The sequence below is a fragment of a genome, unplaced genomic scaffold (genome assembly GCF_019419815.1).
Source record: "Pyrus x bretschneideri cultivar Hongxiangsu unplaced genomic scaffold, Pyrus_bretschneideri_v1 Contig8, whole genome shotgun sequence".
In the NCBI taxonomy this organism is placed as follows: Eukaryota; Viridiplantae; Streptophyta; class Magnoliopsida; order Rosales; family Rosaceae; genus Pyrus; species Pyrus x bretschneideri.
This window is the reverse complement of record NW_025999820.1, coordinates 11,127,488-11,151,596: the sequence shown is the minus strand read 5'-3', so window position 1 is coordinate 11,151,596 and position 24,109 is coordinate 11,127,488. Positions and strand designations below refer to the sequence as shown.

At 40.1% G+C, this 24,109-nt stretch overlaps 5 protein-coding genes across 5 annotated transcripts; all 5 read right to left on the bottom strand.

Moving 5' to 3' along the window:
* Window positions 1-3,409: 3,409 nt before the first annotated feature.
* Window positions 3,410-4,649, bottom strand: LOC103951858. The gene has a single exon (XM_009363324.3). It carries the CDS (start codon window positions 4,263-4,265, stop codon window positions 3,789-3,791), a length of 477 nt encoding a protein of 158 aa, XP_009361599.2. The 5' UTR covers window positions 4,266-4,649; the 3' UTR covers window positions 3,410-3,788.
* A 1,532-nt stretch (window positions 4,650-6,181) lies between these two features.
* On the bottom strand, window positions 6,182-11,690 carry LOC103951859 (WD-40 repeat-containing protein MSI4). The gene is made up of 15 exons (XM_009363325.2): window positions 11,294-11,690; window positions 10,986-11,049; window positions 10,697-10,783; window positions 10,557-10,619; window positions 10,181-10,246; window positions 9,995-10,069; window positions 9,744-9,819; window positions 9,213-9,435; window positions 8,989-9,070; window positions 8,461-8,534; window positions 8,224-8,335; window positions 8,042-8,116; window positions 7,774-7,844; window positions 7,061-7,160; window positions 6,182-6,577 (listed from the first exon to the last, which is right to left on the bottom strand). Exons 1-15 carry the CDS (start codon window positions 11,524-11,526, stop codon window positions 6,476-6,478), a joined length of 1,503 nt encoding a protein of 500 aa, XP_009361600.2. The 5' UTR covers window positions 11,527-11,690; the 3' UTR covers window positions 6,182-6,475.
* Window positions 11,691-12,283: 593 nt separating this feature from the next.
* Window positions 12,284-14,023, bottom strand: LOC103951860 (transmembrane protein 258). The gene is made up of 4 exons (XM_009363326.2): window positions 13,826-14,023; window positions 13,636-13,736; window positions 12,644-12,722; window positions 12,284-12,533 (listed from the first exon to the last, which is right to left on the bottom strand). Exons 1-4 carry the CDS (start codon window positions 14,006-14,008, stop codon window positions 12,486-12,488), a joined length of 411 nt encoding a protein of 136 aa, XP_009361601.2. The 5' UTR covers window positions 14,009-14,023; the 3' UTR covers window positions 12,284-12,485.
* An 882-nt stretch (window positions 14,024-14,905) lies between these two features.
* LOC103951862 (nascent polypeptide-associated complex subunit alpha, muscle-specific form) lies at window positions 14,906-21,622 on the bottom strand. Its single transcript, XM_048575256.1, has 14 exons — window positions 19,831-21,622; window positions 19,607-19,744; window positions 19,230-19,319; window positions 18,938-19,066; window positions 18,718-18,849; window positions 18,503-18,628; window positions 18,317-18,388; window positions 18,118-18,219; window positions 17,902-18,003; window positions 17,409-17,780; window positions 17,037-17,327; window positions 16,477-16,866; window positions 16,115-16,358; window positions 14,906-16,020 (listed from the first exon to the last, which is right to left on the bottom strand). The coding sequence occupies exons 1-14, from the start codon at window positions 21,620-21,622 to the stop codon at window positions 15,333-15,335; spliced, it is 4,668 nt and encodes a 1,555-aa protein (XP_048431213.1). The 3' UTR covers window positions 14,906-15,332.
* Window positions 21,623-21,638: 16 nt separating this feature from the next.
* Window positions 21,639-23,675, bottom strand: LOC125473031 (pollen-specific leucine-rich repeat extensin-like protein 3). Its single transcript, XM_048575255.1, has 4 exons — window positions 23,397-23,675; window positions 23,163-23,304; window positions 22,369-22,494; window positions 21,639-22,294 (listed from the first exon to the last, which is right to left on the bottom strand). The coding sequence occupies exons 2-4, from the start codon at window positions 23,245-23,247 to the stop codon at window positions 21,639-21,641; spliced, it is 867 nt and encodes a 288-aa protein (XP_048431212.1). The 5' UTR covers window positions 23,248-23,304; window positions 23,397-23,675.
* Window positions 23,676-24,109: the final 434 nt, after the last annotated feature.

Genomic DNA, 24,109 nt, shown 5'->3' with positions numbered 1-24,109 from the left:
TCATTTCTCAATATAATTTTTTGAAGCGGCTTTCAAGTAAGGGCAAGCAATTGTCACAGTCAGCCAGCGAGTAATCCCAAGAAAGCTAGCAACTTGCACGATCCTTAACGTATCAAAGTTAATGATCTTGTTAAGTCAAAGTTCATAATATTAAATATACATCGTATGGTGTGACATTTTCTTATGTAATATGCTATAATTGTTCGATTAAATAGAGTATGATTCTCTCTCTTCTAAAATCTTTCTCTTCTTTTTTCTCCTCCTATTTGAGCGAGCACAATTAAGTAATGTCAATATCTTGTGTTGACTTCTTTACAGAAAAAGAAAAAGAGGAAAGTGATAGAGAAGGGGAGGGAAGGGGAGGGAATTGGGAGGGGAGAAAATCATACTCTCTATAAAAATGCCTTCTAAATTAGATAACAAGTATGTATTACATCAAAAGCAAGCGTTGTTGCTCATAAGCTAGCTCAATATGCTTCTAAAGAATATGAGATTGCGCTCACGGATAGAGAATGAAGGTAACTTAAATGAAATAAATTTACCAACAAGTGACGTTCTAGTCTAATAATATCATAAAAACTTAAAAATGACATATATTATAAAATCAATACACCAACTTACTAGTAAATCCATTTCACGCAAATCCTTCTTGTGAGGAGAAAGTACGTGGCCACTTATTGCGGAGGGGAAAGTATACACTTACTAGTTGTTGCATGTAACAAAGGAGAAAGCATGGAACATTTTACTTGTGGGGAAAAAAGGTGTTTTTTTATGGAGGTGATTGTCTGTCCTCCTATTTCCATACTCTCTTCATGTCCTCCTGTTTATGTGGTCACGGTTAAACTACGTCAATATTTTATATTCCTATTACTTTTTGTTTTATTATTTCTATAAAAAAATTAATATAAAATATTAACGTGGCTTAACCGTAACCACACATTACAGGAAGGTATGGAAATAAAAGAAGGGCATGAAAAGAGTATGAAAATGAAACAGCAGACAATCCACCTCCTTTCATTATTGGTACTTTACTTTTACTATGAACGACATCGATGATTTGATAAGAGGAATTGATAGGAGAATGATGGGATTGGAATCGGGTACAAAACTGTCCATCGATTCAAATCATTGCCTTATTGTTGTTGGGTTTCACTGTCTTCACCAACGTCTTTTCTTCACCACTTTTGAACATAGAGTATGGGGTTACTATTTCATTGATTATTTCGCATACAAAAATACGTGGAATGATAATATTTCAATCCAGTTTCTCGTTGTTTTTTACATCGATGCTACATTTGTGTATATGGTGCAAAAACATAAAGATATTTTGGCGATGTCGTATAATATTTCCGTAAATGGGTAAAAGAAGAACTTATCCCAAGAATTTAGGACTAGAGTTCTTAAGCCGCAACTTGTACCCTAGTTTAGGGGTTGCTTGTACTTTCTATTTAGGTAATGTTTCTCTTATTTGATCCGTTGAAAAAAAAAACATATAAGGTTCTTTTGGAAGTGTTTTTAAAATAGCTAAAAATGCATTTGGTGAAAACGTTTTTAGAACCAATCCTTAATAAAAATGTAAGTAAAACCTGAAAAATGCACTTCAAGTGTTTCCTACAAGAAACACCAATTTTTCAAAAATTACTGTCAAACGAGGCCATAGCTTCAAGTGGCTAGTTAGGGCATGAAGTGGCCTAACTTCATAGTGCCTAGCTAGCTACAATCTTCTTTCTCCCATTTTTGGTATCTTACACATTTTCTATTGATAGTTTACTCAACCACTATAGGTATTAGGTACACTCTCCTAATCAAATCAACTTTTTACCTTTAAATGATGAGGAACACCAAGGGAGAAGAAAATAATTCAACAAGCTTACTAGTCCAAGAAAATTCTTAACAAAGAAAGGAAGAAGAAGATAAGGTTCATCCAAAATGAATGGAATAAGGTTCCATCTTGGATTAATTTTAGCCATGTATTTTACTAGAGGAAGTTTCTAACTCGAGACACATGAATAAAATCCAAACACCATATTCATTATGATATATGATCACATGCAAATTCTTTTCTTAAAAAGTAAAGTAGTTTATAAAGAACAATGCTTGGATACTCAAGGGTGAGTATGAACTCCTACTTAAAATTCTTCACGTTCGAATTACAAGGTTATGTGCTTATGATCAGACCCGTTTATATTATGAATTACTTTATAAAAATCATCTCTGTAAAAAATGAATTTAAACTAAGGTCGTTTAGTTAATCTATTGTAGCAAATACATAGACGGTCGACAATGCTTTTACAAGTTCTGTTCACCTATTTCTGTATAATTCGATGACTAAATGACTTTAGCTTTAATTGTTTTTTTTTTTTTTGTAAAAGCGATATTTATAGAGTAAATTATAATATGAACAGTTCCGATCATAAACACTAAGTTCTATAAATTGGCAATGGATCATTTTAAGTAAGAGTTCCTACTTATCTTTAAGTAGCCAAATATTGATTGTTTATAAATATGTCCTCTCGAACAAATATATTAGTGTTTCGATTTGACCAAGCCTTATATTTCCAAGGCTACCAGCAGATGAAGCTCAATGAATGGGCTATTAAGGCCCAAATTAAACTTTATCCGCATTAACATCATAGTGGGCCAACTAATGGATTTAGAGAGCCAACCCATTCGAGCAAAACTTTTAGAGTCGCTATTACCAAATTGGGGCTTGTGAATTGAAACTTGAACCAAGGTTATGCATGCTTGCTTGCAATATCCTAAACCTAACACGTAAACCTTAATTCAATTACATTAAGGACACGTTTGAAAGCACTTTTAAAATATCTAAGTGTTTTTTATTAAAATGTTTTTTGGACAATGTAAGTGAAACCTAAAGCATATAACTGGTATTTCTTGTAGGAAACACTTCAAATGTTTTTGAGTGCTTCCAAACGAGCCCTAACATTTTTCAAATTTCAGTATTTCTAATTTTCTACGATGTAATTAATAGTATACCATGTGCCGATACTCTACGGTAATCATTATTACTAACCCAATCACTCACGCATATTATAGCAATTTCCTTGTTTTCCAAATGCACACAATGAAATAAAGGGCCGAATATGATTCAACAACAACAAAAACATGCCTTATTTATTGTTGTTCCAAGATTTATCTGTCACATGTTTGGCAGATTGCACGATATACACAAGGACCAAATCAACAAATAAAAATTTGGTCAAATAAACCCAGATATATCCAAATCTAAATTTTGAAAGTAGCATGTGGGACCCACTGTACCAGGTGGGTGCGGACTCACTGCATTTACCAAAATAGCCATTTGGGAAATTTGAAAATTTGCGACTATGGCCTTCTGCCCAGTCAATGCAGTCAATGCAGAAAAAGAGGAAACAAATAAGGCTCCAAATAGAAAAATCAATAAATAAAAGGGTTGATTAGTAAATAAACTAAATTGCGAAGAACCTACACCATTTTCTCTTTGTGTTCCTAAATTTTGCTAATTAGTCCCTATACTATCCACATTTTTCATTTCCTACCCTACTCTGCAGAAACGCACCAACCAGCTGCCATGGCCGCCATTGCCATAAACCCCATTTCTTCATACACCCACCAAAACTACTCAACACACCCTTCAGGTAAGTCTCCGTCTTCCCCGATAAACCTCGCCAGCGCAGCATCGTCCCAGTCCATCTCCACCCCCGCCCAACCACCACGAGCCAACTCTTTTGTTTCACCAGACGCACAGCCGAACCCACTCGCCTCTTTCTCCTCCGCCATTACGAACTTCAAAGATTCCAAACCGATAACCTCCTTTGTAAGTCCGTACAAACCGCTAGCCTCCTCCACCCCTCCATCAACCACTTCTCGGACTCCAACCCCAGCACCTCCTTCGAAATGCCGTACAACCCGCCGAGGTCGACGCTCGCCATGACCGTCGACACTGAGTCCGAGAACGACGGCCCGCAGCTCTCCTCGTTGAGGTTGATCGTGACGTATGACGACGGCAGCGCTTGGAACACCCAGGGCTGCGAGTACGGGTTCTCGACGAAAGTCACCGCTGCGGCACCTGCAGCGGGCACGATCGGCCAGTCTTTGTTCACGAGCTTCGCGAGCTCCTCGAGCTTCCAGTCGTTTGCCTTGGAGGGCACAGTCTCAACGTCGTCGCTCATCACTTGTTCCGCCGCCAGATGTCGCTGCTTCTTCGCGGCGCTCCCCTCCTCCTCCGCCGGTTCGCTTCCGGGTCTCTTGCGCATGTCCTCCATGAGAGAGAGAGAGAGAGAGAGAGAGAGAGAGAGAGCAGTGAGGACTGTGTGGAGAGTGTGTGTGCTTGGTGTGGCGTGTATTGTCGTATATATCGGGTGGGTCCCATGCCGAAAACGAGGGAAAAGAAGGAAAAAGGATTTGTGGACTCGTATTGGTGGGCCCCATCCTGTGACGATATTGGAATGATCTCAGCCGTTGAGACTCATTCGCGTGGAAGGATCAACGGTCAGGGCTCTGTTAAGGATTTTGTGCTACGTTCGAAGGCGTGGCGATGTGGCGCGTAGCGTGAGGAAGGAAACGGCGAAATTAGTGGCAGAGTTGCCCAGTTGGGGAAGGAGGCTTGGGGAGAAAGGAAGAAGATTTTAGTACCTTCGATTTAATGAGGTAAATTTACTCTTTTGGACATGGAATTTATTTGATATTTCTAGATCATTCTCCCATTTAGTTTTATTCACTTATTTTTACTTTTCACACATTTTTTTTAATTTCGTCCATCGGATCGAATGAATTGAAAAAATCAATGGTCAAACATTAACAAGAATGTCTGGGTGTGTGATAAGTAAAAATTAGTATGAATAGCACTTTACTTGTTTATTTAGCTTATTAGTTAAGCAAAACATTGGGTAAGAAAATGCGTGGAAACGTCCATAAGGTGTAAATAACCCAATTCTCTTTGTACGAAAGGTTTATCGTGCAATTTAAATGTTATATTATCTGACAACCGAGTCTTTAACAGTATGCAATTTTATTTGAATTTCGTGTTTGAATCCAATCTTGCAACATAAACGTGCCAGATCATTGTTGCATGTCATATTCCTTCTCTTACGACTTTATCTTGTTAATCGTTACTATATGGGAAGGGAACGACACGAGTCAGGTTGCGAGAAAGAACAATTCAAATCCTTCAGGTGACAAAGCTAGCGACAACTTGGGAGTTGCTTCTTATACTCAAACTTGGATGGAGAGCAACAATTTCCCTGCAATTACTGTCCAGATTTATACTCATTAGTCGATTTCGATACAACATGGTGCCATTGATTAGAGTAGATCAAACAACTCGATTGATTAGAGAAAATTTTTAGTGTGCTGAAAACACGGGCCGGCACACTAAGGGTCATAATACAGTAGGTTGGTTTATTTTATTTTTTATTTTTTTATAGAAATTTTAAACCAATTGTATTGTTATACATCCTATAAAAGAAGTTTATTTCATGAGGCTAACTCGTAGCGTTCCCGCCGCTGCGTTAGAGAGAACTGGGAACTCCCGAGTGTACACAAAACACAGGTCAGTAGGAGAAGGCGAAGATCTCATGCCTTGCTTGCTCTAATCTTCCCCACTCACCTACCCAAAAGAGGAATGCTTGGACCTATTCCTGATGGTGTGATTCGAGTTTCGCTTCTGTCGATCCTCTGTTTATAGATCATTTCACTACAAAAAATGTGGTTTACCAAGTCTCCCTCAAGGGGAGCTGAAACGTAGCTTTCTGCTCAATTCTGTCTAAAACTTTATCTTTCAATACCAGACTCCTTCTTTTATTTCCGACTTCCGATCTGGACAAGAGAAAGGACTAGGCAAAAGACCTCTTTTTCCTCATTGCTAGTGCTAGATTGAGCGTAGTTCTGTTTTGCTTCGCCTATTGAGAGACCAATAAAGAGCATTTTCCTTGGGTCGTATAAACAGAAGATGTCCAACACATTGAAAAATCTATCGATTGATTGTGTTCAATTCATCAATCTAAAACAAATGCATAATTGACTAATCCTAATTGATAAACTCGAATAAGAGAATTTAAACACGCCTAGGGATGCAAATTAGAGTACCGACTCATTTGCAATCCTCAAACCTTCACCAAGCGAAGGAAACCATCAAAACTTTTATGCAAAAGGAATTTTGGCCCCTCTTAAGCCTTCCAAATAATCAAGTCATTCAAATAATTCATTGATAACACGGTAAAACGATTAAGCCATGCTAACATCTCGGTTAGATTGACAATCTCTAATCCCGAATACTACGACGACACGACGGCATACATAACAAAAGCTTAGTTTAAGCATGAGTTTTCTCCTCGCATCATAGGTATCCGATAAGCAAATATCTATAGCTCAACAGACATACTACCTCTCTAACATAATAGCTTAGGTTTTCGTTCAATAAGTTTACTACAGAACCTTTTCTCCGGAACCCAAAAGCGTATTAACACGCAACTCCTCAAGGCTTTGAAGTACAGGAAACAACATGGGACTTGAACTTCTCAAGCTCTGCCAGAACCTCCTCTTCAGGCCTGTAGATCAGATCACTCATTCTCCATATCTGCAGACAATTGTCAGCTTCAGAAATCAGTTTTGCATCAAATCGAGCGTAATTTCTTTTACAATAACCAAAGGTTTCAGAAGAAAGTTGACGTAGGAGATGAGGGAGGGAGGGACGTAAGGGTAAAACACATCATTGGTACACCAGTAAAATTCGGTTTAAGCCCAACTTTTTAAAGGAAGTTTGCTTCCTAACAAATTTTCTCCATCACTACAATGCTTTTAAACAACTCTTATCGAAATGCTAAAATTCAAAAAAGGGGTTAGCAGCAGAATAATTCATCATGTAGAAAACTATCTCCGCGATATTAAACTAGCGACATCTTTCTTAATCTTATGTAATGTGTAATATTCAATCTTATATGGTTTCTCATTATAGCTCCCTCAGCTTTCACATGTACCCTTATGAACTATTCTTAGAAATGATTTTATGACTCAAAAAATGAAACCCTTTCAACGACAACAAGAACAAACATTCCAATACCTGCAATGTGCCCCCTCCGCCAGTACTATCACAGTCATCAGAAACACTGACAACAGTCCATGGATCAGATGCATTCCAATGAAAATCAACAACCTTGTCCCTGTATACAATTATAAAGTTAAGTAAACCATGAGCGACAAACTACAAGGAAAATAAAACGAAAAAATTAAAGTGCCCGACAATTCAACCAAATGATACAATAAGGGATCATATTTCCCATGAGTAAACTTCAAGAACTGTTTACCAGGTAATTTTTAACATGTTATAGAGATAACTTCAAAGATCTTTCAGACTCGAGCAAACAACTTTAAATGACCTAGAAGCCTATAAGTAATAAGGTAATTGATAAAAAAGGCTCTAAAGCACTATCGTGTCCAGTGTAAAACTTCCGATCAACATTTGACGCAAAGATTAACCTCAATATTCCAGTGATGGATATATAGACACATACAGCATCATGTTCAGTTTACTGACCACAAGAACATAATGAAAAAGTACTATATAGTGGCATGGGCACAATTATAGACTCAGGCATGAAGCCCATACAAGAGACACCAGGAAAGATAGCAATCCAACAGTGAGACGTAAAACAATTTCCGAAAACCAGAAAGTTGAAAATCAAGGGTGAAAAGATCCTCTACCAGACATCAAAAGTTTGAAAAGGATTCGTAAAGTATGTTTAAATAAAGTTAGTAAAAGGGAGAGCCTCGAACCTGTGCCCAGCATGCTGGAAAAACAAGCCAGGTGGAGAAGTTGGGCCTTTTGGAGTTCGCTCCTTACCGACCTGCAGCGTATTATGTTTTCATAAGTTATAACAACTTCCATCTGATTGAAGTTATGGGAAGAGGAATAGAAAAGCCGAAACTCCATTTATTTGGAAACACTTCCTTCGTTATGTCAAAAAATAGATCAAGAAAAAGATTTGAAAATTACTAGATTAACACAAAATAAAACCACGGTACATTCTGAAGGCCAAAATACCTTCTCATAATCCCAAATGTTTAAAAGACCATCCTCTGCAGAACTTCCAAAGACAGACGATTTGTCTGGACACCACTGAAAACACAAATGCAACCAACAGATAAGACACGCAGTTCTTGAAACAGATGTACTAAATTTCTAGAAACAGAAAGTAGCAACAAAAGCAGCAGTATTATCATTACCTGAACACAGAGAACAGCTGCTGAATGACCCTCAAATTTATATATGGGTGCCCCCACTCCATCAGAAGTGAGATTCCGACGATCAAACACGCGTACAGAATTATCTGCTGACCTGTATACAAATCATAACAACTTTGGTCTCGTATCTTCTCATCAGCCCAAACAATAAAGCATAATTAACAAAACCAGAGGATTAGGAAGCAGCAAAACTGAGAGGAACATGGCATTAGCACATACCCTGTTAGAATAAGGTTATCATTATGGGGATTCCAATCAACACAGTGAACATCAGCATCATGAGCCTTTTCAACCTGCTAATCAGAAACAAGAACAGCCAACATGTACAATAAGTAAAAGCAAAAATTCAGAGCGAAAGGAATAGGGATCTTCCAAGATTAATGATGGGAGATATTTAGCAAGGTCAAAAGAAAAAAGGTACATAAATGTGAACAGGTTGAGAGGGAACAATAGGCTGTACATTTTGAAATATAGAGCCACAGATTAAGGGTGATCATAGCAAATAACATAAATATAACACAATTTCTTTAAGTAGCAGATTTAAACACCCTAAAAGCATTCTCCAATAGGCCTGTTAGTATTCATGATCAAGCAGGACTCTTCAAACAGCAGAATAGTTAAAGATAAACACTGCACACTGACATTACTAAGCCAAATTCTACATACATACCAATTTATTCACCAAACTCCATTGCCAAAGCCATATAGAAATAAAGGAAAGACAAAAAGAAGGTTGAGACGCATAACCTTTACAGCAGGGCTAGAGCCGACACGTGCATCCCATAATATGAGGCAAGAATCATCACCAACACTACAGAACTCCTGTGAACTTCAGTAGAGATGTAATATCATAAGAACTAAAGGCCATGTCATAAGTATAGAAATTGCAACTGCTAGGGTGTAAAACGAATGAGGGTTCCATATCTTTAATAGTTTAGTTAAGGGTAGGTGACTGGGTAAGCGTAAGTTACCTAGATGGGCAAAACGCCACATCTTCGACTGTATCCTCATGTCCATAGTAGATTCCCCGAGGAGCAACAGTAGGACCATCAGTAGCTTTATCATTACCATCCCCAGACTTTGAGTTTTTAATGATTGATGCACCAGATCCTGGAGACTTGTTTGCTGCTGGATCAGTGGTAGAGGCTGCTATATGGTCCTGAATACTCCACAACACCACTGTTTTGTCCTTCCCTGCACAAAAATTTATTTTTAGTAAAAAAATAAAAAGGCCTTCATAACATACATATCTGATTTCTTCTAACAATAAGAATGGTGTTAGTGCTTTGAGTGCTTGAAATCAATCACAAATTAAAAACAAACGACATCCAGCAAAGTCATTAGAGTTCACAATAAACTTACCCTGCCACAGTACAAATATAGGAAACTTCAAAACAAAAGGAGCAAACTATAGCATAATAAACCTACGTGCATTAGGCAAAGTTAAATATATAACAGCATCATTGATATCCAAATACGACTAGAAGCAAAAAATAGCCCACCTCCAGAGAGCACGTAGGGCTCAGTTGGACACATTGCAAGGGCATATTCTGCATTATCTTGATGTCCAGTCAAAATCTGCAAGAAGAAAATAGTCAAACAGGTTCAATATTTTTCAATTGAACAAAGATAGTAGTAAGCAAAGGTCAAAGACAAATGCCATTCCTTTGACGCATTATTGCACAAGTGTTGGAAGGGTCCAAAATTGAAATACTGAGAAATTCATGAAAAGAGACATGGAAAAAAAGTTTACCAAATCTGGACGCGAGGTTGTAGCTCCTAGGACAGCATGACGGTTAGGTTGAGCTTCGACATCCCAAATTAGAACCTAAATTTGACAAAATTTCCAAGTCACTGTAACTTCAAAATAAACAATACGCATAGAAAACAAAGGAAACATGACTATGTGATCCAACTTGATAAAATAAAAAACACTTACATCAGGACTGTCGGTATGCGTGGCCACTATCTTAGTGTTCTGTGGAAGTTCTCTGATTCTGTTTACCTGTCAAAATATATGAAAAGGTTACTCAAGAAGAAGTACATGCAAGCTTCCAATATCACCAGCTTATATGCAAAATGAGTGAAGAAAGAATTAAACACACAATTTACAGAATGTACAAGAGAAAGAATAGAAGTGTAAATGGTAACAATATTTTTCCCTCGTTTTGGATAACAAAAGATGTAGTCTTTTCTTCATTTCTCACACCAGTATTAAACATTTCCCATTAAATTCAAACCCCCAAAAAGTAAAGTGCATTTGCTCAATTTTCATTGTGAATAAACAGACTTAAAAACAGGTGCACCAGTCATACCTCTCCAGGATGAATGATGGTCTTGTACTTCTTCACAAATGGTGAGCGGGCTTCCTCATTGAACTGAAAGATGAAGTATTCAATAATGAGTCAACAAAGAGTTAACCTTCATTCAAAATGTCAAACCCAATCACGCATACCTGAGATATATGCTCTGCAGCGGCGACTCTAGGTTTGACAATCTCACAATTTGCAATAACCAGAGTATTTGGGACACTGCCATCGGTCTGTCAACAAACCACAAAGACGATAACTTATTAAAAGAACATAAAACCATGGTGGCCTCTCGTGTTTCGGCACAAGACATCAACTTTAACCGTTTCAAGTATGATTTCTGAGTTGTAAACCCAAGCACACATTTGTCCTTCAAATTACATAAATATTCAAAACTAACTGCGGGAAATCAAAACTGAGATGAGCAAAGCTTGCCTGCTCGGAAAGGTACAGACGCTGGCGATTCTTGTAAGTAGCTTGCTCGAGCTGAGGACCCCACCTACCCAAAACACAAGCAGATCGACAATGCTAATTAAAAAAGTGCAGACTTTCAAATGTCCATTTGCCTCAGAAACCCTAAAACAAGAAAAATCAGACCCCCAGACACAAAACCCTAAGAAACAGAACAAAACCAGAGAGACATGACGCTGCGCCAAAACCCTAAAAACCCTAAAACCCCAAAAATGGGGGAAATAGAAGAAATTAGAGAGAGAAAAGTTGAGAGAGAGAGAGAGAGAGAGTACCGGCAAGAAAGGGAGGGCCAGACGAGGTTGTGGTTGGCAAGCCAGTCGTAAAGGATGGGGACGAGGGACTTCCACTGAGTGTACTTGTCGTCGACTGTGGCGTTCTGCTGCGACTTCTTGAGCTTGGCTTGCTGTTGGTGGTCGTCCTTCTTCTCTTCCTTGGGCTTGGGCTTCCGGCCCCGAGTCTCCTTCTTCTTCACTGGTCCAGCTTGCTGCTGCGACTGAGCGTCCATGGCTACTCCGCCGAGTTTGGTGGTTGCGAGACTCTGACTTCAAAACCCTTATTATAATCTCTCTCTCACACTCTCTCTCCTCGCTCGGTTCGCTCGGTCGCTCTCACTTTCTCACGCTCTCTGTGCGTGTCTCTGGTTGTGTCCGTCCATTGAGATACACCCCGGTAGTCCACTCCACTAGCGTGGATGATACACACGCGTCCTGAGATTTTTTATTGAAGGCGTTTGATTTTTTACCACTCGGTTTTTTATCCTTTTACTATTTTTTTTAATCGTTAGATCGAATAATTAAAATAAAATCAATGATCATAGTTAAAAGAGTGAACGAAGGTGAAAAATATGCGCACAAATCACTCTTTATTGAAATGCCCGTTGAAACTGTCATTGTATCTCACTTATCTAAAGCTCATTTTCTATCACTTTGTCTCCCACTTGAACATTATTCGGCACATAACAGTCATTGTGTCTCACTTATCTGAAGCTCATTTTTTGTCACTTTGTCTCTCACTTGAACATTACTCGGCACATATCGAAAGTTGTGTCCCGATTCTCTTTACATGACGTTATATCATTAACATAGAACATCATGTGAATATGCAAAAATCTTGTGTAACCGCTCCATTGTCTATTTACTAAAAACCCTACTTTGGAATTCGAACTTGAGATCTTCTACTTACGAGCTCTACTTCGGGATTGCGAAAATCACTATCCAAAACAAGCATGGTAAAAAAAAATTGTATTTCCCCAAACATAAAAATGAGATATAAATCAAATTTTTAAATTTTGGGTTTGGAGTTGGCCACCTGAGTGTAGGTTAAGCAAAACAAGACATCCATGCCATAAACCTGTTTAATCAAACTTGTCCCATTCAAGAACCACAAGAGTACATTTGACTAACAACGTCATATCCTTCATGTAAATCTCTGATTTTTCTTAACAAAACTTCATAATTTATAGCCTCAGACATAAACGCCCGATGCAAGCAGCAAGAACAAGGATCCGAAACCCTGCACACCAAAGAGAACAGTCGGAATGTTAGATACAATCATACACCAGAACAAGGAGCAATCTAGTACTGTATCGGTAGATGAAGAGAGGATTCGGACTACAAACGCACCAAAAAGAAGGAAGCGAATGTTGCTGTTATGACTTCCTTTGCAAGACTGCGGTTTTTCCGAGAAATGGTAGCCTCATAGCTGCAGCAAATATATACTACCGTTAACGACTACTATTTTCAGAAGACGAAGGGGTGGGTAATAATATACTCAGTAGACCTATTACATGAACAGCAAATAGATGATGCTAGGGCAACGGCTTGTATCTCTACTCGACTCGATGAACCAAGACGAAACATGAGGGTATAAAAGTACACAAAAATTTCCAGGCTGCTGATTCATCAAAGAATTATACGAAATAGGTTTCCGAACTACATTATGAATTTACAACCCAAAGCTAGTGTCTTGCGTGACGCCTTCACGAATCCAAACATGTCCATACAATTGAGTCATTCGGTTTCCTGACATATACCTACCTAAACGTGCAAATGGTTACTAGGAAATCTTTCAGGCTTTCGGATTCCTCTCATAGCTTTTTAAACCCGATAATCTGATCTTATTAGCCAATATGTTTATACGCAGATCATCGATAACATATCAATTCTTTGAATTCCCACTTTTCAATACTCAAATATGGTGATATAAAGAAGTAAATTTTCATTGATTTGGCTCTTTTAATTTTCATCAACTCTTGTTTTACACTCCGATTTGAAGGTTAAATCGGTCAGTTGCTCGTATTTTGCGTAACTTCCGCAATCCCAGGCTCTAATTCCACACAGTAAACATCAATTTCAACAAATGCACTCTCATCAGGCTAAATCAAAACACAATCTTTACGTTTGGCTGCCCAGAAAATTGCAAATAAACAAAATAAACCACACCAAGAAACGAAATTCACATTTCTAATCTGTTTTTCATCAATTACCATAATATTTTGCAGAAAAACTAAATTTGCAGACCCAAAATTTCTAAATTGACAACAAGATCTAAACGGAAAATCAGAAAAATTAAAATTAAGGGAAAAAAAGATCTGGAAATGTTGGATCGGACTCACATGAAGAAGGAGGCGGTGAAGAGGAGGCCGAGGGAGACCATCACGACGGCGAGAGTCGGGTACCACGTGACGGGCACGGGACTGGAAATTGCCTTCGAAGCCTTGAGAAGGAAAGCGGAAGAACAAAATCGAAAACGTTAGAAGCGAAAACGGAGAAGCAGAAAAGCAAGGAAAAGTGCTTTTGGCTTACCATCGTAGCCGGCGAGTTGGAAGTTGCTGAAAGCTTCGGTCTTTGATCTCTACAGATCGAAGCAGAGACTTTGGCGAGTGAGAGTACAGGAAGGGAAGGCTCTATGTCAAATTTGACGGAGGAGGCTAGAATCCTGTGGGTGTTCGGTACCAAACGAAGGTGATTTGGCCGGTCTGGCTCCATCACTACGGTTGGTCTCCTAAACGCAGCGTTTGGAGTCTGTATTATTTTCATCATTTAGAGTTTTAACGAAACACTTTCGGTACTGTTTATTTTTAACGAAAAACCACATTTTTACATTTCTTTAGTACTATTACACCTTTATTTGTAATTTTTCTTTAAAACTAAAATTTTTTTGAACTTTTTGTTAGTTATTTATTTATTTATTTATTATTTAGCGTTTTTAAATTTTGTTTGTTCAGTACTAATTCATATTTTACATGCAACTTGAATAAAATTTGCACGTTGACCTTCGTTTAAGTCGGAACTTGCAACTTTCAATCCTATATGTGTTGGCAAACACTAAAAAAATGAGAAATCGGAATAATTATAGTTCATATTCTTTGTGAATAAACGTGTTACCAGTGGTTCCAATCATAGGCTTCAAATGATGCCTAACAAAAAAAAGAACTAATACATCTGAAGCAGAAAAAAACTAGAGTAATCATTTGATTGGATCATTGGCTAAAGTGAAAATTTGTAACGCATTAGGGCATTCTATTAGTAAGTTCATCTAAGCAGATTCATCGGATTTTGATATTATCGATCGATTTGTGCATATATACAAAATTCTTTCTCATTATTACAGTGGATCCTGAAGAAAAAAAAGAGTTTGTATAGAATAAAATATATACTTCGATTTTCTTGTGTTAAAACTTTGGCTTGTTATGCGTAAATATAGCTGCTTACACTAAAAATTAGTAGGCAGACAAATAGACAATAAGCCAGATGCCACGATTGAGTGCCCATTAGCATCGGTACAGTGTCCTGAAAGTTCTATTTTTTATTAAAAGTTTATAACCGGTTCTAATTGTACATAATGTCCAAAAGTTAAAATGCATAACTTTACTGCTCTGGAAGTGAAGGGAAAAGATGGATTAATTTCATGGCAGGAAATGTTCTGTACATTGTTGGTAACAAAGAGCGTCCTCTTTCCCTGAATAATACACAACTATCATATAAAAATTTACAAAAACAAAAAAAGACTCTAAGTTGCCTATGATCCAAAACTTCTGATGCTTCAACTCTGAAAATTCAGTAGGTTGATCCGAACCCTGCTTATATATGCTTAAGCTCCGGTTACCGTTTCGAAGTTTATGAAGGTTGATCCGAATTCGGATTTCCATCCATCCCATTTGTACACATCTGCACAACTTAGCTCGTATCCGAGTTCCCATGCTCAGCAGACCTGTCTTCACGGCGTTCTGCAAATGCGCGTTTTTTACACGGTGATCTGAGATTTAGGAATTGAGCAAGAAACCAAACATTTTAAGATAGTAGTAAGCGTTCAATGGGGGGAGCCTTGCCATAATTTAAACCCGTGCTCGCTCACACTGCCCCCGGATGATCTCCTAAGTCTCTCCCAGAACTGCTTACCCCTTCCTGTTCCCAAAGGACCTGAACTGGAGTGTCTCCTGAATGATTCGGTATCTTGCCTCCCCGTGCTCATTGATGTACTACAAATCTTTGACAATGATGCTTCCCGCCCTGTCTCGAGGTCAGAATTGTAGGTCAGCATGGAATACTGGTTTTGGAAAGTATCTGGCAACTGTCCTGAGGAAGTATTTGTGTCATCAGCCACATCAATGGACAAATCGCATCGGCTAGAATTCCTTGAACCTAATTCTTTCACCTCATCATACTCATTGCATACCAGTTTTAAGGCCTGGACAACCTCGCTCATAAAAGGGCGGTGTGATACCTCTGGCTGTACACACATCGAAGCAATAGCTGCCACTTTGGCGATACTTTCAAATGGAACCTCGGATCCTAGATTTGGATCTATGATTGCTTCCAACCCTTCTTTACTTGTGAGGAGTGGCCGGGCCCATGCAACTAGGTTTTCTTCACCAGGTGGCTGTGACATGTCTACCGGTTTTCTTCCAGTTAAGAGTTCGAGAAGGACAACCCCATAGCTGTATACATCACTCTTGACAAGAAGATGCCCAGTCATTGCATATTCCGGAGCCACATACCTGAATATTGTCATTAGGAATTTAAAGATGTCAGAAACTGTCACCAATGTGACATAACCTGGACACTGAATACAGCAAAGAGAAAATTTCATACCCAAAAGTTCCCATGACCCGTGTTGATATGTGTCCGTTTTCCTCATCCATGGCAGTTCGCGCCAAACCAAAGTCGGACACTTTTGGTGTAAAATCATCTTCTAGCAAAATATTGCTGGCTTTAAAATCCCTGTGAATGACACGGGGGCTGGAATCCTCGTGTAGATATGCCAGCCCCCTAGCAGCACCAAGTGCTATTTTCATGCGTTGCAACCAATTAAGCGGAGCACTGTCCTTGTCAATTCCTGACAGCAAGCAAAATGGACAGAAGCCCTATGTCAAAAAGAATCCTCCTACATTAAACAAATTCATTAAGAACAGAACAGTTGTGAATAGAGAGAAAGGGGGGGGGGGGGCGGTTACCATGTAAATGAGATTCCACACTGCCATTAGGAATGAGCTCATAAACCAAGGAGCGGCTATGCGCTTCTGTGCATATGCCAATCAACTTGACCAAATTTCGATGATGAAGACGACTAAGCATCTCAACTTCAGCCAAAAACTCCCGACCACCATGATGATCATCTCTTTTTAGAACTTTGACGGCAATCTTGGTCCCATCTTCAAGAACACCACTATAAACACGCCCAAAGCCACCTTCCCCAAGTACTCTTGAATCGTCATAATTGTTAGTGGCTCTCTCAATATCACTCGCACTGAAAGTATTAGCGGATCCTGTATATGGTGCACTGCTGGATCCGAATGATAACGACAAGGAACTGCGCCTACTTTCCATCATCGACCCAGCCGTACCTGCAAAACATATATGTTATCTATATTAGAAATGAGAGTGTTATATAAGCACTGTTCCATCTTCAAATCATCAGCGTAAGTTACCAGCAATACTACCTGTGCACCTGACCTAATTCCATTAGACACAAAGAAAAGACCTAATTCAATTAACTTATCGGGACTCGTATTACCTGATGGTTTTCCAGAAGAGGGTAGCATAGCCCGCGGAGTTGCTGCTGGTTGAGATGCGCGGTCTCTAGGTTTGAACAGAAAAACCCAAGTAGCAGCAGAGCATAAAGCAACTGCTACAAAGGTAGACAAAGCAATAATAGCAATTACCCCACCACTAAGCCCATTTTTATTCTTCCTCTTGTGCACGTCAACCCCTAGGGGCTTTGTCGTCCTTCCATTATTGTCATTACCAGGATAAGGCCCCGCATTCATTGCATCAATGTCCAAAGAAGGTGGAGACGGGGGTAAACCTATACATATGTAGTTTGTAAAGATAAGCATTATTGATACAAATACCTACAGTACGTATGTGCATATGTCTAAATACATACCTGGATACCGCACATATAGTACTTCATAGTCGCCAAAGTACGATGCGTTTATAACAACTCGTTTATGCCAAAATCTCTGGGAAGTCAAAACAGCTGTGGTGTTATCAAACTGTTGCCCGAGGGGAACCAAGTCAATGAGGGCAACTGTCTTGTCTGGTTGCTGGGTAGCTGCATTGGCTCCAATAATGCGGACCTGACTTTGTTGCATAAGAACCCCAACAGCAATTTCCTGGGCTAGCTCTGAAACCAAGGGAAAGAAGGTATACAGTGCAACACTAAGTCGCAGTCCAACTTGCAGAGGCAAGACACAGCCACAAGGTGACCCAGGAGGGGTATTTGTATATGGATCGGTGCAAATAGTTGACGAACAATCTGCAAAAGGAAGAACCTTTGCATCACATTTTTGTATGAACTTTGAAAAAGAATGTTGTAGGATCAATAACGAAAGTGGAAACACCAGTTAACAGGTAAAGAAAATTGTTAGCTTATCTACCTTGATTGGGAGGTGGTGGTGGGAATACTTGAACTAGTGGCAGCGGTGGTGCCCCTTTTGGGCTCTTTGCTGGAGCTCCAGATGGAGAAATCTTAGGGCGCACTTATTATTCCAAACATGTAATTATTGGGTAAGGTATTGAGTAGACAATTAGATAAAAAGGTAAGTTCAGAAATAAAATCATCACAGAGAACCAGAGGCAAGATTATTTCTTACAATTGGTTTCGTGAGTTGGTCCTTTTAAAGATGGAGAAGGAGCAGGCGAAACATGGCTCACTGATGGAGCATCAGGCAAATGAGATGGAGGGACTGAAGATGCTGACATGTAGAAATTGTGTTAGCTTTGAACACCAAAGTTTGGTCCATTTCTCAGGTGAGAGATGAAATAAAACACCAAAGTTCAATGCTTTGGTACCTGGATTTAGGGGTGGAGGAGCATAGTGTCTTTGCCTGCCTGTTTGAAATGATACCGGTGGCATCACTGGGCCTGTATTAAGTATTGAAATGATAACTTAATAACGTCAAAAGAACATGATAAGCAGCGTACTAACAATTTTTTTAAGTGTGACTTAGCACATGTAGTTCAGGTGAAACATGAAACCTTGCTGTTCTGGAGTGGGAGGAGAAACCAGACATGATGGCGCTTGATGATTCTTATGGAATATCGTTAAAGGTGAAGATACAGGAGAACGTTTATAATGTCTCACAGGTTTGTGAACAACAGGAGCTAAAGAAGAAAACAGAACCTAGACTAACAAACCTGACAACATAACTTTCAAGTAGCAAACAATATGAAACACGTGATTTTTTTCATACCTTTAGCTGGGGTATGGCCCATGGGTGGTGATGGTTTGGGAGTGTCATATGATGGTGCAACAACTGGTATTCGACCCCTTTTCCAGTTAATGCTCGGGGGAGGAGATGATACAGGTTTGCGGATGGAAGGAGCTACAGTAGAAACAATATATAGAATCAAAACTTTGACAACACAAACTTTCAAGTAGAGAAAAATATGAAATACGCAGTTTTTCTATACCTTCAGCTGGGGTACGACCCACGGGTAGTGATGGCTTGGGAGCTTCATATGGTGGTGCAACAACTGGTAAATGACTCCTTTTCCCGTTGATGCTGGGTGGAGTAGATGATGCAGGAGAGACTTCAGGATCTGCAACCTCATATTAGGGTCAGTCAATTGTTACAATGGTTAGAAAATAATTTAGAACTACTAAAAAACAATGATTCAATGAGGGATTAAACTGATTCAATTTGGTATCACAGTGTGAACATTAAAACTATGACTTTATACTACGATTTTTCTGAAGCAGTACCAGGTAATGTAGATGGAGATTCTCCAGGTGTAACTGGGTGAATGGATGTCGGGTTTTGTGGAAAATTGTTTGTTGGTGATGCAACTGGTACTGCTTTTCAGAGAAGAACAAATAGGTCATTTTCACTAATTCATATAATGTAAAGTTTATATGTGATCGTTTAAGGAGAAAAATGGGGGTGGGGTGGAAGGCGCACCAGGTGATGTAGGCGGTGCTATATGGTGTGATCGGATGGACTACAGGTGGATTTAGTCCCAATACCCTCCGGAGAGATGAATTAGGTGTTGTATTTTGAAAATAACTAAATAAATAAACAACATACTGCTAATAACCAGCATCTGAGAACTAATAATGTAATAACAAAATGCTACATCTACCTGGAGCAATTGGTTCTGGTATGGGAGCCTTATTGTCTGGCGCATGTCTTTGAGGAGCAAATGGTGAAGTTTCTGGTGTACTTGAATGGATGGCCGGTGAAATTTGTGGCAAATTCCTGGGTGGTGTTTCAACGGGTACTGCACAATGTAATACAGAAAACATTTGGTTGGAACCAATTTAACAGAAAAATCATCACAGAAACAGCTCTGGGGCTTTTATCTACCTGGAGCAACTGGCACTGAGATAGGACTCTTATTGACTGGTGCCTTTGTTTGAGAAGCAGTTGGTGGCATAGACGGTACATGACCTTCAACAATTGGCGGGGGATGAGCATTAGTTGGCGGCATAGACGGTACATGACCTTCAACGTTTGGTGGTGGAGGAGCAGTATTTGGTGGTGCGGACGGCACATGAACTTCAATACTTAATGGCGGAGGAGCATTATATGGTGGCATAGGCGGTGCATGGCCTTCAACACTTGGTGGTGGAGCATTATTTGGTGGTGCAGAAGGTACATGAACTTCAATGCTTAGTGGTGGAGGAGCATTATTTGGTGGCATAGGCAGTACATGGCCTTCAACACTTGCAGGTGGAGGAGAATTAGTTGGTGGCATAGATGGTACATGACCTTCAACACTTGGTGGTGGAGGAGCATTATTTGGTGGTCCAGTAGGTACATGAACTTCAATGCTTAATGGTGGAGGAACATTAATTGGTGGTGTGGGCGGTACATGACCCTCAACACTTGGTGGTGGACGAGAATTAGCTGGTGGCAAAGATGGTACATGACCTTGAACACTTGATAGCGGAGGAGCAAGATTTGGTTGCGTAGATGGTACATGAACTTCCATACTTGGTGGAGGAGGAGCATCTTTTGGTGGCAAAGACGGAACTTGACTTTCAGCACTTGGTGGTGGAGGAGCATTATTTGGTGGCTCTGACGGTACATGTTCAGTACTTAGTGGTGGAGAAGAAGTTTTTGGTGGCATAGGCGGTACACGGCCTTCAACACTTGGTGGTGGAGGAGAACTAGTTGGTGGCATAGATGGTACATGACCTTCGACACTTGGTGGCGGAGGAGCGTTATTTGGTGGTGCAGTAGGTACATGAACTTCAATGCTTAGTGGTGGAGGAACATTAATTGGTGGCGTAGGTGGTACACGACCTTCAACACTTGGTGATGGAGGAGAATTAGCTGGTGGCAGAGATGGTACATGACCTTCAACACTTGGTAGTGGAGGAGCATCTTTTGGTGGCACCGACGGTACTTGACTTTCAACACTTGGTGGTGGAGGAGCATTAGTTGCTGGCGCTGACGGTACATGAACTTCAGTACTTAGTGGTGGAGGAGCAGTTTTTGGGGGCATTGGCGGTACATGGCCTTCAACACTTGCTGGTGGAGGAGAATTAGGAGGTGGCATAGATGGTACATGACCTCCAACACTTGGTGGTGGAGGAGCAGTTTTTGGTGGTGCAGTAGGTACATGAACTTCAATGCTTAGTGGAGGAGGAACGTTAATTGGTGGCTTAGGCGGTACATGACCTTCAACACTTGATGGTGGAGGAGAATTAGTTGGTGGCACAGACGGTACACGACCTTCAACGCTTGGTGGTGGAGGAGCATTATTTGGTAGCGTAGACGGCACATGAACTTCCATCCTTAGTGGTGGAGGAGCACCTTTGGGTGGCAGAGATGGTACTTGATTTTCAACACTTGGTGGTGGAGGAGCATTAGTTGCCGGCGCTGACGGTACATGAACTTCAGTGCTTAGTGGTGGAGGAGCAGTTTTTGGTGGCACAGGCGGTACATGGCCTTCAACACTTGCTGGTGGAGGAGAATTAGGAGGTGGCAAAGATGGTACATGACCTCCAACACTTGCTGGTGGAGGAGCAGTTTTTGGTGGCATAGGCGGTACATGGCCTTCAACACTTGCTGGTGGAGGAGAATTAGGAGGTGGCATAGATGGTACATGACCTCCAACACTTGGTGGTGGAGGAGCAGTTTTTGGTGGCATAGGCGGTACATGGCCTTCAACACTTGGTGGTGGAGGAGCATTTTTTGGTGGTAGCAGTAGGTACATGAACTTCAATGCTTAGTGGTGGAGGAACATTAACTGGTGGTGTAGGCGGTACATGACCTTCAACACTTGGTGGTGGAGGAGAATTTGTTGGTGGCACAGATGGAGGAGAATTAGGAGGTGGCATAGATGGTACATGACCTCCAACACTTGGTGGTGGAGGAGCAGTTTTTGGTGGCATAGGCGGTACATGGCCTTCAACACTTGCTGGTGGAGGAGCATTATTTGGTGGTGCAATAGGTACATGAACTTCAATGCCTAGTGGTGGAGGAACATTAACTGGTGGCGTAGGTGGTACATGACCTTCAACACTTGGTGGTGGAGGAGAATTTGTTGGTGGCACAGATGGTGCATGACCTTCAACACTTGGTGGTGGAGGAGGAGCACCTTTTGGTGGCACAGACGGTACTTGACTTTCAACACTTGGTGGAGGGGCATTATTTGGCGGCGCAGACGGTAGATGAACTTCAGTACTTAGTGGTGGAGGAGCAGTTTTTGGTGGCATAAATGGGACTTGACCTTCAACACTCGGTGGTGGAGAAGCATTATTTGGGGGCAGTGGGGCGGACATAAGAGGTGGCATTGCAGGCGGTGGGTGCCAATTGGACCCTGGCATGTCAAATTAGGAGCTTAACCAGATGATCTTAACTTCAAATCTATAACAGCAGAGTTATGAGACTTACCATTTGGCTGTAATGCGGGGATTGGTACATTGCTTGTGAACGACTTTCTGTCAGTGAGAGGAGGGGGTGCTGTTTCAACAGGAGGATTCACGGAGAGAGGTTCAGGTGATGGTGATATATTTAACCCTGAGAGAAGGCATATGCTGGTGCTTAGAAGAAGAAAACTAAAGCAAGCAATGGAAATCTGATATCTTAAAAGCCCCTTTATATTATCCGTTCTTATTACCAAAAGTATTATACTTCATAGTTGCAGTACGATTTAGACTTGGAACAGCGTTTCATCAGATGAAACATATGGTAACGCATTTCCCAGATCAAGATGAAACCGGAACTAGGATTTGCTAAACGACCAAACTTCTCAAGACACTGTCATTTCAAAAACATAGCATTACAATTTCCGGCCATCACCATGCACTAGAAGACCCACTAGCTGTGAGCTCCGGTCATAAATTTACGCTCGGGCAGCATTCAGAAGACAATTCAACAACACAAGAACATGCTCAGATCAAAGAACATGCCAAAATTCGATTCATTTAGTCACTTCCTAGCATACTTCATACATCCATTCGGACCATACCCACAGAAATGTGATTGCAGAACTTGATCACAAACAATACCGACACGAAAATTTCACACACTTAGATTACTACAATGTTGCTTAAGCACTAAATCCTCTGAATCATATCAGAATTAACAACTTAAATCCAACAGTTCGTTCTAAATTCCTAACAATGTTTATGTGAATTGTGAAACATCAAAACTTCAACAGAGATTTGCAAAGATTAAAAAGTTACCTGCAGATCCTCGGAGAGCAAAAGCAAAAGCAAAAGCAAACCCAATGACACAGAGATTAACCAGCTGAAGAATGGCTGGCATCATCACCAAATCTCAAAAATCTCCGCACCCAAAAAACTCCTCCAGAGTAGGAAGTGACTACTAATTAGAGAGCAATAAAATAATAAAAGTAACAGTAACAATGATTAAATTAATAAATTAACCACTGTATTAAATTATTAATGGAGTTGTACCTTGAAGCAAAATTAAAGGGGGTGATTTTATTGGTTTAAAAAGTTCCCACAAGCAGTGAGAGCAAAGCAATGAGAAGGCAACCCAGAGAAGGGTTTGGTGAAAACAGCTAGGAGAAGCAAAACTCTAGCTTTCTGAGAACAAAAGCTCTGGAATTTGCAGAGCTTTGGGAGGTCCATGAAGGAGAGAAACTTTTCAACAGACATGAGTTGCAAAACCCAACTTGGAAATTTGGAAATTAACCAGAAAATGAAATTTTTTGTAACTTATATACACGCACACAGCAAACTGACAGTGCTGAAAGTAACAGTTTTTGAGAGTCAGAGAGAGAGAGGGAGAGGTAGTTGAGTGGGGTAGAGAGAGAGGGAGGAGATCGAGGCAGTTCTCGGTGGTTGATATTTTATAGTGGGGAAGGCTTATATTATGTTTAAAGTACAATACTTCTATTTGGGGTTGAAATTCTTGGGACCTTGATTTTAATGGGTTTTTACTCGACTTTCAGTTTCTTCTTTGGTTGGCTGTTTTTCCTGTTTTTCCTGTTTTTCCTGTCGGTTGGCCAGAGAGAGTGGACTTCAACTGAGTAAGGAGAGAAATTTAGATGCGACTGAGTGTATTGCGAGAGGAAAGCCGAAGAAAAATACACCAAGTTGCAGTCTCTGTTTGAAATTTTTCGATACGATTGATATTTTCACGAAATTATTGAAAAATCAGAGAA